Source organism: Meles meles, chromosome 10 (genome assembly GCF_922984935.1).
Source record: "Meles meles chromosome 10, mMelMel3.1 paternal haplotype, whole genome shotgun sequence".
Lineage (NCBI taxonomy): Eukaryota > Metazoa > Chordata > Mammalia > Carnivora > Mustelidae > Meles > Meles meles.
In genome coordinates, this window is record NC_060075.1 from 91,110,031 (window position 1) to 91,130,464 (window position 20,434).

Sequence of the window (20,434 nt, forward strand, 5' to 3'; positions counted from 1 at the left end):
ATTAGGAATATGAAGTTCTTTTCATCAAAAAGAAAGATCCGTGTGTAAGGACCTCTGCTTTATGGTTAAAACTGCTTCCTTATTTTAGATCATCTCCTGTACACATCATAGCTACTAGCAAAAGTTTACATTCCTATGCACGCCCTCCACCCGTGTCCTCTTCTAAGAGTGAGCCAGCCTTCCCTCATCATCACTGGAAGGAGGAAACACCAGTCAGACACGGAAGGGTGAGTGTGTTCATGAGCATAAACTTACGAACTTTGCACAAGAGTTGAAATATGTTAACTTTCCTTTTCTTAGAAGTACTTAGGAAGCACGTACAGCTGGGAAATTGTCTCACTGTTCTAGTGATCGGGATTCCATTTTATGTTTGTTACCAGTGGGAACATATGTTGAACCAAAACTTCCAAAAAGTTCAGTTTTCAAAGGCGTTTTTCCCCCTAAGTTTACAGTTTAAGATAGCCATTCAGGAGGGGAGAGAGAGAGCCGGAAGCCTTGAGATAAAGACAGATATTAACAGAATATGTTACAAAATTAAAAAGTTTCTGATGTTTTTCTCCATAGGCAAATAGTGAGTCAGAATCTGGCATTTTCTGCATGTCCTCCCTCTCCGATGATGATGATTTGGGCTGGTGCAATTCCTGGCCTTCAACTGCTTGGCACTGTTTTCTGAAAGGTGAAAGAATGCTTGAATTTTATAGCTGACTTGTGTAACACACTAGGCACATACCTAATTTTTTTTTTTTTTTTTTACTTAAACTTCAGGCACACGACTGTGCTTTCATAAGGGAAGCAATAAGGAATGGCAGGATGTTGAAGATTTTGCTAGAACCGAAGGCTGTGATAATGAGGAGGATCTCCAAGTGGGCACTCACAAGGTGGATTTAAAATTCGTAAAACTTTTCCAAGTCTTTCAGAAGGCAACCTAGGCTCATTACTAATCTATAGGAGCATTCTCTGTTTACTTTCGTGCCTAAGTGACATCTTACATTTTAGGGAGAGGTTTTGTGACTCTGTGTTACGGCTCAGCCAGATGGAGCGCCGCAGTGACTTAAGGCTTACCTTTGTAATCATGCTTTCTTAGGTGGGAAAAAGACGTATTTCTTAGCTGTTTTTGTATGTTCTATGTTGGGGGAAACTAAACTGGCATTTAAAATAAAACGAACAAATGAACCAAGGCTTTTTCTTAGGTAATGTACAAAGGAGTTAATTCCCAAATGGATAATTGAGAGTTGATTATATTAAGTTACTTTCTAAATGATCTGATAAAATACTGGCATTTTTAAGTTGATAAGCAAAAGCAGTAGGTGGCAGCAGTCAGAGAAATGTCAGTTGGTATCTTTAAAATCTTGGTTTTTGAAATCGCAAAATTCTCCATTTCCACTGTAGGCAGAGAAGTTGGGCACGTGAACTGTGCTTGTTTAAAATTCCTGTTTTGATCCTGCTGTTACTTACTGTTGAGTCTAGAGAGAAATAGTCCCGACTCACCTGTCTTCCGGTTTCCCTCTTGCTACTACTCTTCACTTGTAATGAACTTTGTCTGGTCTGACTTCTGCCTCTGCCATTCTGCTCAAATTGTCTCAAAGGTTCCTAGCTTCATTCTGATTTCTAGTGAGACTTCTTGCTTTGTTTGGCATCTTTGCAACATTTGAGTTAGTGAGTCGTCTTCTCTTGATTTGTGTAGCGTGGCGGGGATCCGGGTCCCTACTGTCACCGTCTCTGTGACTGGTGGCTTCTCCGCCCATGGTGCTGAGTGTGAGAGAAGGTTCTGCCCCTTGGCACTTCTTCACCATTTCCTGTGTGTCCATATGGTCAGCAGCAGCTCCTTAGGGGGCCTGTGGAAGGCGCTCTGTTGTTGGACATAGACCTGAGCTCTGGTTCTGGTTCTTGAGCAACTGTGTGTCATTGATGTTGGGTGGACTATCAAACCTGCTGCGTGTTGGCTTCCTGATCTGTAAAATGGGATTGGATTCATTTGGATGTCTTGTAACCCTAAGAATGAGAAGATTCTGTAATTATTTTTACAGATATATGGCTGTAGCCTTCCCCCGCATGTTGGACATCTGCACGTGGCTATCAAAGAGTCCTTTATGCATGACTTGTTAGTATAACAGAGACTGGACCCACCTTTTTCTTCCCTTTCTTGGCCTCCTTTCCCTCCCTTCTTCTAAACATACTGTTAACCTTCTTGACTGGTAGATTAAAAACCAAGAAGTTGACTGTTCCTCTCCTCCATCCATAGTTAGCGGATCAGTTCTGTTTCCCTAAAGATGCTTTGCAATTACCCTTCTCTCCTCTGCCACTTCTTCCTCCTGCTAGTGGAGGAACAGGTGTGTACTAAAGCTTGCTGGTGGCCTGTCGGTCTCCTTGGTTTCTCTGTGAATTTAATTAAGGGTAGTAGGGATCCTGTGTAGTTAATGTGTTTCCAGAACGTAGCAGCTGGCATATTGGTTAGATTTAAATTTAGCCCGGTTCTACCACCACAGCACTTGTCGAATAAGACTAACGGGTTTCTTTCCTCGTGTCTTCCAAGAAACTGGATACCAGAGGCACCTTTTATTCTGCAGACTTTATCATCTTCTTAAAGTGGACCGTTGTTAGTAAAATACTTTCAGTGACTCGCAGTACCCTCTGGAAGGAAGGTTTGGGCACTTCCCCCGTCCTTAAGACTCTTCAGCTTGCTAACTGGCCTCTCCTTCTTGGACATCTTGGCCTCACCTCTGAACTCGCGCATATTTCTAGCAAATACTCAGCACTCCAGAGCAGTCACTGGTTTCAGCTGTTCCTGGCATTGAGGCACATTCTTCTACCTTCTGAGTTTCGTTCCTTTAAATCCCAGTTCCAGTGGGAGCCAAAAGCTCTTCCTAGGCTCTTGGAGTTTAGACCTCCCTTCATTCAAGTCCATGAGCATCGCTTACACTTCACTTAAAGTGCTAATGCCAGTCTGCTTTACATGGTAGTGATTTATAGATGAGCCTTTCTTCATCACCGGGTAGAAAGGAAGGACCCTACAGGCAGGGATCCTGTCTTGTTTATTGTGACCTTTTCCACAGAGTCTTACATGTAATAGGAACTTCACTGTGTGTTGAATTAAAATTTGCCTGTTTGTTCACTCTATGCATGTATTTTCAGGGCTATGGTTCTGATGGTCTAAAGTTGTTATCACATGAAGAAAGTGTATCATTTGGCGAGTCTGTACTGAAGTTGACTTTTGATCCCGGTACAGTGGAAGATGGCTTACTTACTGTAGAGTGTAAGCTGGACCACCCTTTCTATGTTAAAAATAAAGGTAGGGCTTCAATTTGAATTTATAGTAACTTTTTAAAGAGAGCTTCTAAAATCTATGTCTTGTGTCACAATTCTTTGATGATTAAGAAAAAAAACTTGAAGGGCGAACTTCTTTCAAACTTCAGAGAACTACCCTAGGAAGTGCCTTATCATAATACCTACTGATGTGTATGCGTTTTAGCAGGAGTCAGGCCGGGCTGTCCCTCCCATGGGTAGGAACTCTTAGACTTGGTAGCACACTATATAAGCAGCTCTCTGTTATCTTGGTTTAGTTTGGGGAATGGAATATTCCAGTAATTGCATTTTGGTTTAGGATTACCAAATATGCTATATATCTGAGTCACTTTTCTGAGATCTGTTATAACAACACCATGTTAAAAATGATAATTCAGAGGCAGTATATTTCATGGTCTCAGTCTTCATCATCTATCACTATCTTGTAAATTGCTGGGAGTGCTGACTGATGAAATCTGTGTATTAATAAAATGCTTAGCATCACTTGAAGAAAATACTTGGACTTGCTTTTTGGCAAAGATAAAGGCTATGTTAAAAATCTGGGACTTAACTAATAACTTTTTATTTTTAAGGCTCAGAAGTGAAGTGATAGGTATATCGTAGAATAAATAAGTAGGGTCCCTTCTGTCCATCTCTATCCTTTATGTAACTGCTGTTTGATTTAATTTTAGGTTGGTCATCATTTTACCCAAGCTTGACTGTGGTACAGCATGGCATTCCATGTTGTGAAATTCATATTGGTGATGTATGTCTACCTCCTGGACACCCCGATGCCATTAATTTTGATGATTCAGGTGTATTTGATACATTTAAAAGGTAACACTGGGTTAATTCTTTTTTTTTTCTGTTAATGTTTACCTTTAATCTCTTTAATGATTGCTAAATCAGATATTTAAGAGATTAAACCTAAAATATTTGGGAATTATAAAAAGACTACTTAGCGGAAGTATGTACATGATTAAATGAAAAAATAAGTAGTTAATATAAAATAATAATTCAAGGGGAGCTTTTCACAGAGTAGTCATATAGGAAACCCAGAAGTTCATAAAATATTTGATAGATTAGGAAAAATACCATATGTTATGTGACCAAGAACTATAAAGATGAGTGTTTTGATAGTTATATTATATAATAGTTATATGTGTAAAAAATTGCTATATCCAGCCAGCTGTTTTCACCAGGCCACAAGTCTCCTAATGTTTTTTTTGTAATTAATTATCTTTTCTTAACTGTTTCTTATATTAAAGAATGATAATGAATATTATCATTTCAACCAAGGGCATTAGTTGCATGAATTAACAAATAGTAAAAATAGCGAAAAATTGACATTTGGAAAATCTTAAAGAGGAAAATGATTTTTCCTGAGAACAAAGTAAGTATGCAGGTGTCCTGACATTCAAGAAGGCTGATGTGATCAGCTGTCTTTAGTGTGTGCACCTTTTCTGGTTTTAGCACTGAAAGGCCCATGCCCCTGGAAGCCCCTCAGGCCTGGCGCTGGGGTCATGAGTTACCTACACCAGGGATTAACCAGAGAAAGTGTGTGTAGGTATCTGGCATTTTAAAACTCATTTTTTTCTTTAAGATAATTATTAAGTAGAGAATTCAGAATTCCTGCTGGCCTGTAGGTTTTATTTCATTCATTTTAACAAAATAAAACAATGTTAATAACAGACTTTTATTTCAGAAGGATATGTGAGGTATTGTTCTAAAAAAGCAGCTAGCACAGGCCCTGACACAGGTCATATGCTCAGTAAACATCCGTAGGGTGGAATCTAAATGCCATTTGGTTATGACCCTCATACATACTGTTCTAAAAATTACAGAGAAATGAGACAGTTTGAAGATCTGATACTCTAAACATTCTTAAGATTTTGGTGAGAATATTCTAGAGACAGAGAAACTTTGGAAGATAATTTGGCTTTATTTTATAACACTGAATATCTGTAATAGTTGTACCTAGAGAAGTATATGTGCCCTAGAGAAGGAAATTCTCATAGACATGCACCAGGAGAGATGTAAGATCATAGCTGTGTTGCTCAGGATAGTAAAACCGTGGAAACAGTGCAGTTGTTCATTGCAGCAATTCATCAGCTGCAGAATACATACATAAATAGTGATACAATCATACGACAGAATTATAAGTGGAAGAAGAATGAGCCATAGTCATACATCGTAAAACGTGAATCAGTTTTAGAAATAATGTTAAGTAAGATTAGTCTCACAAATATGCAGTATCATTCCATTTCTGTGGAAATACATCAAAAAAAATTATAAATCTAATTACATTTATGTAATTTTTACATAGTATGTATAATACACATTGTACAGTTAGGGATTCAGTGATGTAGGAGGGTGACTCATAGGATTTAGTTTGTAGTCACACTCATGCCTAAAATTTCTTACAGCGAAGGGATACAAAGCAAAATCACAAAAAGGCAAGGCACATGGGGTGAAGTCTGGAGGAAGCTAGGCTTCCAGGACTTGCCTCCCAGGGGAGTCACACACGCGTGCATCTCTCTCCGCAGCATGTGCTAACAGCGGGTAGGCCTGGGTGTCAGCCTGGGAAGCTGTTGGGCACTCTCACCAGGGCTTTGCTGGGAGCTGGTCTCTTAAGGCTGCCTCTGCCTTGCCCGTACCAATTCCAGACTTTCAAAAGGAAAGCAGGTGTTTAGGGCAAACCATGTTTGTACACGCAGTTTAGGCATGATGAGCTACTCTTACCGGTTGTGGAATGATGAGAACTCTCCTTGAAATCCTAAGTCCAGATGCTGGTCGAGGGCCAGCCTCGCATGGACACCCTCGAAGGGAGAGCAGTCTCCCCTGCTGTGTTAATTCTTTGCTGCGTAACAAGACTTTCACATGTTACGTGCTGATACAATTGACGTATTAACATAATTAATGCTGCTGTAGTGTTTATATATTGTGTTTATGAATTTTTTCTAATACCATACTGAAAAAGTAAGGGGATGATAAACCATTCAGGAGAGTGGTTTTTCTCTGGGGGATGGCAAATGTGGAACTTTAGTGAGAGAAATATTCTATTTCTTAATTAGTTTGTGGTTTACGTATTTATTTGTGCACTTTATAACATAAAAGTTCTATATATTTTTTATCTAGCCAGTGTTACATGGTGTAAAACTTTCTTTAAGCAAAAATGAACACTAGGCTACCTCATTCCCGCTTTGCCAAGATGGTAGGTTCCCATCACTTGGTCCCACCAATGTCCAAGGTCAGTCCAAGGACTGACTGCAGCAGTCACGCCTGAGATGACCTTGGACATTGGTCTCATTTTGCTGTGGAGTGAAGCAGCATCCTCCTTTCTGCTCCTCATAAAGGAGTGGAAAATGGGCAGTTTGATCCAGGGGAAACCATGACAAAGTTGGGAAGCATGAAGTTGCCTATGTTTTCACCGTGGGTTAGATTATGACTTCGTGGGTTAAGGGAGGTGCTGCCTGGCGTAAGGAAGGCAAGAAGGGGAGGAATGGCAGGAGGAAACCCTTGTCTGAGAGGGAGCCCCAGGGTAAACTCCAGGGACTCTGGAGCTTTAGGGCCAGCTCTTAGGTCCTGCCGTACAGAGAAGGACATTTGAGTAGATTTTAGCTTGGTAAGGACCAGAAGTCAGCCACAGACGAGCTCTTAAACACAACTTCCAGGTCATTTGTGGAAAGGAAGCTTCAGAGATCATGATTTGGAAAAGCCCGTTTGAGCCACAGAATTGAGGCGGGTCTTCTAGGCATCAGGCAGTTTTCAGAGTTACTTCTGACTCTGTGAAGTTGGCATTTCTGTTCCAGTGATAGAATTTAACAAATTTACCAGGAGCCCGTCTATGCTCCCGGTGCTGTACACGTGTCACCTGAGGTAGTTGGCGCCCAGTGAGAAGACCTCTCCCTTTGCTGGGGGTGGAGATGCGGCGCCCTTAAGGAGCTAAAACAGCCATTAGTGTCAGAACCAGGTTTCAAGTCTGTGTCATCCGAGGACTCCGAGTTTAGTGCTCTGTTTACCAGTCCAGGTTCCTTCTGCAGTAGCAGTGGACACCCAGTGAGTGCCTGCGGGGCGCCCGTCTCCGCTGAGTGTCGTGGACGCGGCCGTGGCCGCACAGCTGCGTGGTCTGTGCGCACGTTCCTCTCAGAGACATTAACTGAGCGAGGCGCGTGGTTCACCACCCTCTGCCTGCCCAGTCCCGCCGCTAGTAAGTGCCAGAGGTGCGGTTGAGCCCAGTTAAAATCCTACATAATTATGTTCTCCGGCCTTTACCTTTTCAGTCATCAAATATTCGAGAGCCCGGTGTGTGTGCTGGGCGTGGGGACGAAGGTCTGGGAAGACAAGGGCCCGCTTCTTGGCTTCCTGTTCTTGGCTTCCTGTCCGGAGGAGGAGCGGCCCCCGGGCTGTGTGCAGCCACGTGCCCTGCGGGAGAGGTGCGGCCGGCGGGGACCGAGCTGCGGAGTGGGGCCGCCTGTGCCCGCTTCCCGGCTTCGCTCGGTTCCACTGGGGCTCGGTCGATGAACTTAGCTGCGGCCTGTGAAACCGGCTGTGAAATGATCATGTGGAGGGACGAGTCCGGGAGTGGCTAACAGACTGGCGGTTCACAGAGCTGACCCTGCTGTGGGGATCTCCCTGCTCGACTGACAGCTGGCGAGGCGGGCAGGGTGTTGCGGGGAGGCTGCAGGGAGAGTGCGGGCGGGCTGTCCCGATCAGGGACTGTTGGGATCCTGATCCTCGAGGCTTGCTTTTAGATGGTCTGGGTCCCGTTTTAATGCTTTTGTGACATCAAAATCCAGAATTCTGTGATTATGTATTTCAGGCTAAGGACGTTGTATCCATAATGGAAACAGGGCAGGCTCCATTTGTACCACTAGATGGTAGACTTTTCATATTTCAGTAGTTCATGAGCTTGCCTCAGAATTTTGTTAAATCTTTTGGTATTTCAAATTGTAATCAAATACTTTTTTTGGTGGAGATGAATAATTCCATGTCAGGTTCATCTATAATGATTTTTTAATTTTGCTGTTTTCCTAAATTATATATGGGAGGGGCTTGAGGATAGCAAAAATTGTTTCTTTGATGTAATCCTGACTGCTAAACGTTGATCAGAGGGTTTTGGAGTCATATTTATGTTGATTTCATGTAATACCTTTAAAAAAAAACCCACAGGTGTGGTTGATAATCGGGAGGAGTCATTTTTATTGTGTGCAGTGAGTGGTGTGGGCCTCATGCACTGCGCCCTCTCCGTCCCTGTCTGGAATAATTCGTGATCTCCTGTTGCTTTACCTTTAGGCAGATACTTACTATTCCTGGAGCTAATATCAACCTGTTGTGATAGATTCCCAGAGTTTCTGTTTCAGGGAGAGAGTGGGAGAGTAGGGGCTAGATTTAGAATAAAAGTTGTTTTTTAAATTTTATTTATTTATTTGACTGAGACACAAGCAGGGGGAGTGGGAGAGGGAGAAGCAGGCTTCCCGTGGAGCAGGGAGCCCAATGCAGGACTCTATCCCAGGACCCTGGGATCATGACCTGAGCTGAAGGCAAATGCTTAACAACTGAGCCACCCAGGCAACCCTAGAAATAAAAAGTTTTCTGTTAAGAGAAGAGGTATAAGTAGTGGGTGTTAACACATTTGGAACAAAAGAAATCTTGGACAGGTGTAATCTTAGGCTTCACTTTTGAGGTAAAATTTTCAGTGAATCTGATTACCATTTGTTCACCTTGAGGTCAGCCAGGGGCAAGGTGGAGCACCGTGGCTTTGGTGAGGAAATCTAAGGGCTTTGGAGGTGGAAAGATCTGGGGCTGGATTTAGTAGCTGTGGGGCCTTGGGGTAAATAGTACTTGTTCCGTTCTTGGCCTGTTTCTTTTTTTTTTTTTTTTTTAAATGATGCCTCGGTGTAGTTAGTTTCCTTTTTTTTTTAATATTTTATTTATTTGACAGAAATCACAACTAGGCAAAGAAGCAGGCAGAGAGAGAGAAGGAAGCAGGCTCCCTGCGGAGCAGAGAGCCCGATGCGGGGCTCCATCCCAGGACCCTGGGATCATGACCTGAGCCGAAGGCAGAGGCTTTAACCCACTGAGCCACCCAGGCGCCCCTTGGCCTTTTTCTTTATTTAAAGAGCGGCAAGGATACTCGCTAAGCAAGCTTGGTGGGAAAAGGAGAGAATATGGATAGCTGGTTTCCATGCTCACATAAACGGAATATCTGCCAAAATACGGAACTTGCCTGATGAGTGCAAGTTCTCACTTCTAAGTTATTAAACTGTGTCCTAGATGGATGGCCTTTAGGGGTGATGGCTGTGTACATGACTGTCTTGATGTAAACAAATAAAATTTTAAGTTCCTTTAGCTGTATTCAACTGCTTTTAAAAAAAAAATTTTTTTTAAAGATTTTATTTATTTGACAGAGCTCACAAGTAGGCAGAGAGGCAGGCAGAGAGAGAGGGGAAGGGAAGCAGGCTCCTTGCTGAGCAGAGTGCGGGGGGGGCTCGATTCCAGCACCCCGGGATCATGACCTGAGCTGAAGGCAGAGGCTTTAACCCACTGAGCCACCCAGGCGCCCGTGTATTCAACCGCTTTTGACTGTCCTTCCCCCACACTTTGCCTTGTCTAGCAGCTAGTCCTCAGGCTGGTACATGCCTGCTGCTCCATCTGAATTTTCTAGCTTTATTTAGACTTCTGTAGGCCAAGAAATCAGATTATCAAATTTGTCAGAAAGTGAATTTAAGCAGTAATTAAGTGGGTTGTGTGGGATCCGGAGGAGGTACTTGCTATGGATAAAGTGTGCAGATTATAACATTCTTGTGGGGGGCTTGAAGTTTTCTTAACTTTTGTAAGCTCTGTAGATTTAAAAAATAGTAATTTTAGTCTGTGCAGATACAAGCAACTATCAGCTTACAAGCAACTATCAGTGGTGAAGTGGTTAGAGTTGGGTAACATACACACTGATGTTTCCAATCAGATGTTAAGGGTTTTGTTTTTGTTTTTTAATCATGTTTTTACAAACCAATTAAACTGAATTAAAACCCTGTTAATAAATTTTTTTTAGCTATGACTTCACACCTATGGATTCTTCTGCAGTCTATGTGTTAAGTAGTATGGCTCGTCAGCGTCGTGCATCTTTGTCTTGTGGAGGGCCTGGAGGTCAAGACTTTGCAAGATCTGGACTCAGTAAAAACTGTGGCTCACCAGGATCATCACAGCTCTCTTCGAATTCCTTGTATGCTAAAGCTGTCAAAACCCACAGCTCAGGGACTGTGAGTGCCACTTCTCCTAACAAGTGCAAAAGACCAATGAATGCCTTCATGCTTTTTGCCAAAAAATACAGAGTTGAATATACTCAGATGTATCCAGGGAAAGATAACAGGTAAAAAGAGTATTTCTGATTCTAATAATTAACACTCAGTACAGTTTTACAGGAACTGGGGTAGTTAAGTAAACTTATCCTCCAAGAGCTTTTATTACTATTTAAAGATTTTTTTGACTTAGCATGAGAGAGAGGGGCAGAGGGAGAAGCAGCAGCCGCCTCCCCGCAGAGCAGGGAGCCCGATCCGGGGCTCGATCCCAGGACCCCTGGACCATGACTTGAGCCGAAGGCAGATGCTCAATTGACTGAGCACCCAGGCACCCCCCCCAATAGTTTTTATGATTGAATTCATTTTCTTAGGTTGACTTTTAAAAGTTTGGAATTTTTAGGGTCATGGATAAATATTTTATAACACCTGGAGAGAATTTGGGTTACTTAAGGATCTGCCTTCTAAAATAATACTAAATGTTGTTTGCCTGTTGGAAGTCACAGTTCTAACAACTGACTGTTCCATCTTCCTAGAACAGTTTGTTGTGTCAGATCTCAAGTCATTACAACTGTGTCATACTATGGGATGGGCAGGCAGTGGCAATTTGGACAAATGTAGAAATCATTATAAACTGCCAAAGATGAAACTCAGAACCAAGGGATAAAATCGACTCCAGTCTTTTCCACTCTGATCCACTTAGCTGATCTCTTAGTGAGCATCCTCTACTCACTCCCTCTCACACCAGCCTAAATTCTTACTGTATTTAAATTACTTCTTCTAGTTTCCCCAGTTCCCTGACAATCAAAACTACTATTTTCCTTGATATCCTGAGAAAAGTCAAATGATTATCCACATAAAATAACTGAGTTTTGAACTCGAGGTTGAGTGTCTCATGAGCTTAGCTGCTACATAGAGGGACAGGGAGTGGACATGGTTTCAGGTCAGCGTCACGATTCGGTGTCTGTAGAGGCCGTGAAACCCTCGCCACGGGAAGGCTGGTTATGGCTGCCACTGCGCGGTTACAGATCTCTCTTGTAAGGAGAACTTCTAGGAGCTCCTCTGCGCACCTTTCAAATGCACAGCACAGCGGTACTGATCGTGGCCACTGTTCGGCACCTGACGGCCACACGACTGACTGACTGCACAACTCAAGTTTGTACCTTTTGACTCCCTTCACCCATTTTGTGCACACCCCACTCCCAGCCTCTGGCAGCTACCAGTCTGTTCTCAAGAGCTACATTTTTAAGTATTTACATTTAAAAAAAGAAATGTCTCAAATCAAATGCACTTCTGATTTAGGAATTGATACCTAAATGTTTCTTACTGATTTAACTGGTAAATGTGTCAACCATTATATGGTACCTTTAACCCATTGTAAAAACTGGGTTTTATTTTGATAAAGGAAGATGCAGTACAATGTTTAATTGCATCAACTTACTGGGAAAACTACATTTACCTATGTCTGTGTCCGTATTTACTGCGCAGTGACTTTCTTGCTAAGCAGTAGAGCTGCACTGCTGTCTTCCGAGGCCCGCCCGGATGCCCCGCTGGAGCTTCCATGGCAGGCACTGAGCTCACTTGTATACACTTGGCGCAGCGTACGTGACCTTATGTGTAATGGCGTCCATGGTTTCTGCATGTTCTGGATGAGATTTTAAACACTGGTTTTAGGGGCAGTTTAACAAATATAAATAGGAAATAGCTTCAGATTTCTATCATGATGTGTTTTATCCAGTTGGACTTCTTTCCTTTGGAGTTTATCCGATTTCTTCCAGTACAGAGCTTACCTAGGATTTAGTTGGCATTGTGTTCGGAGGGGAACGGTCCGGAGTGCATGGTTAATGCCTCCACATTTTCACTGGGGTTACAGGAATGAATGAAACTCTGATCACAACTATTTGATGGGTTATGTATGGCACAAACAGAAAGCAAAAATAGCTTTTAATACATTATGCTGCTGATACCGAACACTGCCTTGCTCTCTTAAGCATCTTTGAGAAAACTGACATATACCAGGGTAGAGCCAATGGTATTTTAAACCATTTCACTGAAATACTTCACTTTTGTCTTTAAGCTCTGTAGGACACTGAATGTGTAGCCATTTTCGATGTTCTCTGACAACTGGAAGTACTGGCACTATTCCAGGAGGCTTTAACTGCCAAGATTATGATGAATGGGCCCGTGGGACTGGGATTTTACTGGAAATGACTACTATAGCCTTGACCTTTTTCCTTCTCTCTGTTGGACAAGATTCTTGTCTTTTTTTCTTTTAACTTTCTATTTCTGTCTGAGGTAGCAGCACTGGCCATGCGTCTTACAAGAAATTCTGGCCTTCAGCATCGTGTGCACGTTTATTTTACAGAGCCATAAGCGTGATCCTTGGCGACAGGTGGAAGAAAATGAAGAATGAAGAGAGAAGGATGTATACTTTAGAAGCAAAGGCTTTGGCTGAAGAACAAAAACGCCTAAATCCTGACTGTTGGAAAAGGAAAAGAACCAATTCAGTAGGTCTCAACAACTTGTTGCTCAAAAAGATCTTGACTTTTTCCCACCACTGTACTGGTGTATGGAACAGTGCTTATAACCTTGAAAAAGTAGTATTGAGTCTCTTCTCAGCCTTTTTTTATACTTCACAACCTAATAATGTTTTACACCACCCCATGAGGCAGGCTGCCTTTTGTTTTTTTTTTAAATCATGAAGTGCCATTCCTCTTTAGCATGGAAAGTAGAAGTGTCTGGTGTGCTTAAGAACAATGTTTATAGGGCGCCTGGGTGGCTCAGTGGGTTAAGCCTCTGCCTTCGGCTCAGGTCATGATCTCAGGGTTCTGGGATCGAGTCCTGCATCGGGCTCTCTGTTCCACAGGGAGCCTGCTTCCTCCTCTCTCTCTCTCTCTGCCTGCCTCTCTGCCTACTTGTGATCTCTCTCTGTCAAATAAATAAATAAAAATCTTAAAAAAAAAAAAAAAAAAAAAAAGAACAATGTTTATCCGGAAACGTTGAGGTGGAAAAGTAATTTTGGAATGGTAGTATTTTTAGTTGGGGGGTATAACCAACTCAGTAGTATGGTACAAAATCTTTCTAATTTGGGGGTGACATGTCCCAGGACCCTTTCTTTTCTAGGACACATTAACTTTCCTGGGGCCTTCTGACATTTGAACAGAGTTTCTAGATTAAAAACCTCAGGAAGGAATAGAAATAGGCCTAGGAAGACTCCACTAAATGAATTCACACCATAACAACAGCCTCGGATGGAGCGGATTCTTAGAATGTTTCCATTATTAGGCTAGCAACTTTTGAGTCGTGTTTTTAGATTAATTCTGAAGAAAGCTTCACAAGATAGAACAGAGTGAGCTCAATTTGAAGTACCATTTAAAAATGAAGGGAAGACATGTCCTTCGCAGCGGGAGGACTGGCCAAGGATTTCTGTGGAGTTACACGTGTCTTTTTCAAGTAACATGTAGTCCACAACCAATCGCTTACGTGTATCAGGAATTTCTTGTAAAGCAGCAGACGGTGGTCAGACTCCAGTAGAAGAGGGCGGCTCTACTGGTGTTTTGAAGTTATTACCTTAGACTTGCGTGTGGTAGGACTTGGCCTGGATCCCCTTCCTTTGCTCCTCTTCCTAACCCATCTCTTCTCACTGTTTTCATACATTTTCTGATGCTTGAGCTGTTGGGTGTTACCACACTTTAAAAAAAATTGTCCCATTTGAGAAAGCGATCTTTTTTAAAAATAGTTTATAAACATTCTGTTCTCCATCTTAGCTTTCATTTATAGAATTACTGTGTATTGATTTATAAACATTCACTGTGTTCATTTTCTCTCCACAGGGCTCGCAGCAGCATTAAGCCAGGATGTGCTTACGTTCTTAAGTCTGTAGTTGCAGAAACACTGACTGTTGACGGAGGGACTTAAGAAGATCAAGGTGTCACCATTTGTCCTGAATTCGTGTGACCATAAGATACTGATAGCATTGAGTCTTGAAATGATTTAATAATATGAGTGAGGATTTGCTTTCTCCATTAGAGCATTAAGTAAGCTAAAACTATCAACATTGTAAACCAAATTGCCTTATTTTTCTTCCAAACTTCATATATGTCTATCAGGTAATATAGGCTTGAAAATTGATATCCTGTGGTGCTAAAGTACAGTAGAAAGAGAGGAGAGTGTATACATGTTTTATTTTAAATTGTACAAAGGGGGAATTTAAAAATATGTAACTGCTGTTTATACATTGGCTCCTTACTGCTTATTAATCTGTATTGTACACATAGTGGAAGGCAACAGAGCCGGGAGCTGGCCTTTCCTCGAGTGACCACCGCATGGCCCAGCCTCTGTGCCAAACCCGGGAGCTCCTATTCTGGCCGGTGCCGCGAGGCTCCCAGAACACGGCCGGTGTGCCGTGTCGGCCCAGCGCGCACACCACCTGCCACAGGGCTTCCCGGGCACGCCGGGCGGCAGCACCCCCAGGACTTCGGGTGGAGGCCTTGCGCAGGGCCCGGTCGAGCTAGTTAATAGCATTGGGATAGAGTCACTGTCATGGTGCTGTTAACAGTTGACACCATTGTATTGTTTAACTTTGTGTTCTGTATCTCCTCAGCCACATATCTTAAATATCTCGTTTGTCATCCTATGTGTATGGTGGGGGCAGACTTTGCACTTACTGCAGTGCGACACGTGCACTTTACTTTCCCTCCAGCTGTCCGAGGTGAGAGCGCACACGCTTTTGCTCTGAGCTACAATCATGGCTTTTCATGTTACTTACCAAGTGGTGTTTCTGGTTAGGAATCACAGCTGTAAAATTGATTTCAGTTCATTATACTTCTTCATGATGTTGCCCCTAAATTTTGCACACTATATTCTTGTATATTATTTCAAATAAAATGGAAAAAAAAAGCCTGTTTATCTCGGACTTCTGATTGAACTTGACTGAACTTTATGTCAGAACAACAGGTGCAGGGCATGGAAAATATATTAAGAAGTTGCTGATGGGGTTAGTGACAGGTCATGGGCAATGGAAAAACAAGGATCTAGATTATGTGTAAGATCTTTTTAACTTGACATCTCTGCTACAAAGTTGAACAGCCAGCCCCCAAAGCCTGCTTTTAATAAAATGACACACAGTATAAAGACAGGCCTGCTCTCTCTTTATTGAAGATACAGTAAAACAGACTTAATGTATTACCCTATGTCTTAGCTTTGGGAGATACCAGCGGTTCCCAGACTTCACTGCATATTGGAAACACCCGGGGATGTTCTTAAAAACTAATGCCCGGCTCCCACCCCCAGAGAGGGGACCAGGGGTGCATAGGGGGCATCAGGATTTCGAAAGCTTTCCAGCAGCGACTCTGATGCGCAGTCAGATTTGGAAGTCACTGGGCTACACACTTACCTAGTGAGCGCAAAGGTTAATTGGGAGCAGCGGGGTATTTGTAACTTGATCAGATCCCTCTAAAAGCAAAAGTAACATTTTGACACTTTACACTAAAGGGAGAGGGGCTGAAGAGGTAAGTGGAAGATAACGGAATACAGAGAGGCCGATTACGGAAAGCAGTGGACGCAGCTGGTTCTAGAGCGCGCGCTGCTCAGGCGAACTGCAGCCTGGAGCTGGGGCGGCGCGAGGGAGATCAGGAAGTGTCACGGCGGTCACTGAAGAGCAGACATGGCTTTCTGAAGCAGCTGGACCATTATGGGGTAAACTGGTGCAAATTCTTTGCCTTCTCTACTTCTTACTGATTGAACATAAGCTTCCAGAGCTCCCCTGAAAACGAAAACAATGTCAAAGGAAATAACCACTTAGAGGGTTACCAATATATAAAAGCAGCCCATTTCTGGATTCGCTGTGTCCAGTTCCACAAGCTAAGTGACAAATGGCTACCGCGGAAGTCCAGGAACACCGTTCAGTCTGCGTTGTACTCAGTGGTCTCCTCACACGCAGGTTCTGCCGCCTCCGGTGGTTCTCAGTTTCCCTTCCCTTCCCGGTCGAGGCTTCTGACGAGCGACCGCTTGTGCTGCTCCACAGGGCTCACAAGGGGGAGCCCGCCGCAGCGGATCAGCGCGCTCAGGGGAGCGGCTGGACAGGGCTGCGGCGCACATGGTCACGGGCAGCCGGGGCGGTGCCTCAAGCCCCCTGACCTGGAGGAGAGGAAGAACCCCCGGGGAGACGGTGTGCAGCTGGGCTCGGAGTTTCAGCGACTTCCGGGATGAGGCTGTCTGACTTTAGTCTGGAGGGCGCGCCACCAACGGTTAAAACCATGACTGGGGTCTGCGTTGGGTCGGGGAACCGGAGAACCGGCGAACCGGCCCGGCCGGGCGGAGCGCGGCGCCCGCTCACCGTCCCCGCGGCTTCCCCGCCACAGCCGCAGACGGTCACCGCCGGCCGGGCCGCGGGGCCTACACCACCTGCCCTCTGGACCTTTATGGAGAAAGTTCTCTAATCGCGGAACCAGATGATCTAAGTGTTATATCATGTTTAACTGGCGCTACGAAGAATGGTTGAGAGATTTTATTAGTCTATTTACGCCCCAAGTGGAACAGTAAAATTTCTGTCATAGCCCTACCGTTCCAAGTTCCACGCCGAGATGCGATCAGCGCGTTTCTACAAAGCTGTGTTACTAACACCGCCACTGGTTCACGGACTCCGCCTCAAGTCGAACGCCTAACTCCTAACCGGTTTTTCTGCTCCGAAATGCTGCGCTTACTGACCCCTGTCAGCTGTGCTCGCTCTGGGGCGCCCTCCCCCCGCCAGCCACTTCCTGGCCCCCGCTGTGCCCGGTCTCATGGCCACTCCGACCTCCCTCCAGACCTGCCCCGTCTGCGTTGTGGGCAGCACTACCCGACTCCTCTCACGTGCCCTGTCAGAAACAAACTCCTGTCAGAACAGGGCATCCAAACCCAAAAACGAATGGCACCGGGGAGAAGCCTCCCGGAAGCACGGGTCCCTGGGAGACAATGATGCGCAAGGTGGGCTCGTCAACCGGAACCGTGGCCCACCCGTGGGGGACCCTGCTAATGGGGGGGGGGCGTCGGGTGGGTGGGAACTCTCTACCTTCTCAAATATGCTGTGAGCCTAAAGCTACTCTAAAAAGGAAAGTCTAGGGGCGCCTGGGTGGCTCAGTAGGTTAAGCGTTTACTTTCCGCCCACGTTCTGATCCCAGGGTCCTGGGATCCAGCCCCGCATCTGGCTCCCTGCTCAGCGGGGAGCCTGCTTCTCCCCGCTCCCCTGCTCATGCTCTATCTCTCACTATCTCTCAAATAAGTAAATAAAACCTTAAAAAAATAAAAAATAAATGAAATCTATCCCGGCGCCTGGGGTGGGGGCTCAGTCGGTTAAGCATTCGGCTGGTCATTTCCGCTCAGGTCACCATCTCCCAGCTGTGGGATCGAGCCCTGCTTGCATCAGGGAGAGTCTGCTTCTCTGCCTCCTCCCCAGCTCATTCTGTCTCAAATAAGCAGTCTTTAAAAAAACATAAATTTTAAAAATTTTAGAAAAATTATCAAAAAAAGAAAAGCTCGGGGAAAAACCCTTCAGGGTAGTGTTCTGCCCCGCATCTCCTATTTCAGCAGAGCCCCCCCCCCCACCCTCCCCCAGAGCCTCTATCTGAAGTCCTCTCTTCATCTTCCTCACAGATTTCCACCCCCCGGCCCTCTTCTCCCCTCGGCTTCCGTCTCAGTCCTGCCGTGTGCTGCCCCGATCCCTGGCGCCGCCTCAGAACACGCTATGCCATGAGGCCAGCGTCTACACTCACTACCCATGGAGCACGAGCTTCATCGTGACCTCCCTCAGGCCGGCCTGTGCTGCTGCGGGCTTCTAGGTAGTTCGCTCTGGCCTAAAAACACCTTTGAACCGTCTTCCATGGTTTGTGTTACTTACACACGAGCAGACCAGCCTCCCCCCACTCGTGACCCCGAGCCCGACCCTGAGGCCCACCGGGGAGAGGCCCCACGAGTGGCCAGCATCACGCTGAACCGAAGCCAAAACAAAGCCGTCTCTGCCTACCAAGGTGGGGCTGCGAGAGGGCCCTTTGTCTCCCACCACACAGCCTCTCCCCACTTTCCCGAGACCCATCCTTCGAGGCCTTTCTCAGCTCTTGTCCTTCTTTTTGGGAGGCTCTTCCGGCCGTCTTGCCTGCAGGGTGTTCTGCTGGGGGCCGGCTCTAAGGCTTTCGTTTTGACAGAGCCTCTTCCAACTCCAGGCAGCACGACAGAAACCCCCTTGGAGTCCTGAGAACTGGTGGAAAAGGTCTAAGACTGCGGCGTCAAGAGCCGGGGCTTCATGGGACCCCGCACTGTGGGATTCCAGCCCGCCGGCTCCAGGCTCTGCTCGAGGCAGGACGACTTGCAGTCAGCGGTGTGGACGGTCAGCGGTGTGGATGTCAGGCTCTGCCCTATTACCGAGCTGCGCAATCCCGGCTCTCTTGTGAGCCTGTTTGCTCCAACACCTACGTGATACAGTTATGAGAGTTAAGACTGTACTGGGAAGCACCTGGCGCTCTTCTAGGAACATCTCTGGACCCATAAGGCACTCAAACACGGTTCTCCCACCAGGCTTCCAGCTGGCATCGGCACACCGTGCCTAAGTATCCACTACACCGCAAGGACCCGGTCCCTGGTGAGCTTCCCTCCCAGGAACGTAACTTCATGTGGAGGGATGGTGCTGTTTCGTTCCTTTATGCAGCCCCAGGACTGAGCGCCTGACAGATGCGTGATCGGTGAATTTTTAAAAATGAACCAGAAATACAGGAAGGTAAACTGTAATGAAATGCAATGACAGGCGCGCAGAAGAAAGTGAATAAAGGGGAAATGGCACTGTAGGATTCACAAAAGCAGCAGCGACATGAAAAATGGGATTTCATGCTCTTAGAAAATAATGTTTTGGAGACGCCTTAGTTCATGTCAGAGCTGAACCTTCGTGAAGGGTTTATGAAAAATCTTGCTGCTTTTAGTAGTATTTTTCAAGTTGCTATGGCATCCTGGGTAATCGCCCCACTCCCAAAATGTAGCCCCTGCAGACTTGTACACAGAACTGAAATCCTCAAGGGCTCGAGCTGTCTTTGACACAGTGGTGTCTACACAGCAGTCTAAGAAATCAGTGCACTGAAATTCACGGAAACTGCAGTTGCTCTAGAGTGAATGAGTTAGATCCACTTCATCTAATAAAGGATCGAAAATCAACTTCATTTGCATTCAAAAGGACAAGACATTACGTAAACTACACGATATGCAGAAGAAAGTTCAGAAACTGAGCTTGGTTAGTTTTTTGGTATTCATGAAAAACACCATCAGAACTAGAGGGAGAAAAACAGATTAAAGCTACCCTCCCACATAAAATCAGAACAGGATTTTCAAGCAATTATTAAATAACTTCATTTGCTTGAGCAAAACATCAGCTTTCTTGGAAGCCAGGCCAAGCATTATGTAAGAGTTAGTCTCAAGTCTCGTTTGTCATCAAAATGAGCAGACTGTTAGTTATCCTTATTGGAAAAAAAAGCACAGGAATTGCACAGCTAGTAGAGGAAAGACTGGTGGTAACGCGGCAACACGGCTCAGTGTGCTATAAACCAGCCAAGTAGAGGTTTTTATGGGACACAAAATCCATTTCTGTCAGGCATTAAGTATGAAATCTGTCAAAGACTTAAAGATCTACCACCTGCCTTCAGAGCCAAGGAAGTCCCTGACTCCCCCAGGCCCCGTCCTCACTCTTGGTTCCGTCTCAGGCACCCAGGCCACAGGTGCGACAGGGACACCAGGAGGGGAGACCAAATGTTCCTCTCATCAGTGGGGAATGTGCTGCTCCGCAGAAGGGCCGACGAGCTGGGATGGTTCTGGGCCTGCAGGCCCTGGGCTATGGAGGG

General features: G+C 45.0%; 2 protein-coding genes across 4 annotated transcripts in view; one reads left to right on the top strand and one right to left on the bottom strand.

The window, feature by feature from the left end:
• Window positions 1-15,497, top strand: part of HBP1 (HMG-box transcription factor 1) — a 28,626-nt gene extending 13,129 nt beyond the window's left edge. For all 3 annotated transcript variants that reach the window (XM_046020511.1, XM_046020513.1, XM_046020512.1), the window contains exons 4-11: window positions 89-227; window positions 565-676; window positions 766-878; window positions 3,133-3,289; window positions 3,975-4,119; window positions 10,334-10,651; window positions 12,943-13,084; window positions 14,411-15,497. In XM_046020511.1, coding sequence (XP_045876467.1) covers window positions 89-227; window positions 565-676; window positions 766-878; window positions 3,133-3,289; window positions 3,975-4,119; window positions 10,334-10,651; window positions 12,943-13,084; window positions 14,411-14,428 — 1,144 coding nt within the window. In that variant the 3' untranslated portion in view covers window positions 14,429-15,497. The remainder of the gene's footprint in view (window positions 1-88; window positions 228-564; window positions 677-765; window positions 879-3,132; window positions 3,290-3,974; window positions 4,120-10,333; window positions 10,652-12,942; window positions 13,085-14,410) is intronic.
• Window positions 15,498-15,706: 209 nt separating this feature from the next.
• COG5 (component of oligomeric golgi complex 5) overlaps window positions 15,707-20,434 on the bottom strand; it is a 294,754-nt gene continuing 290,026 nt past the window's right edge. The window contains exon 22 of the mRNA XM_046020510.1: window positions 15,707-16,341. Coding sequence (XP_045876466.1) covers window positions 16,227-16,341 — 115 coding nt within the window. The 3' untranslated portion in view covers window positions 15,707-16,226. The remainder of the gene's footprint in view (window positions 16,342-20,434) is intronic.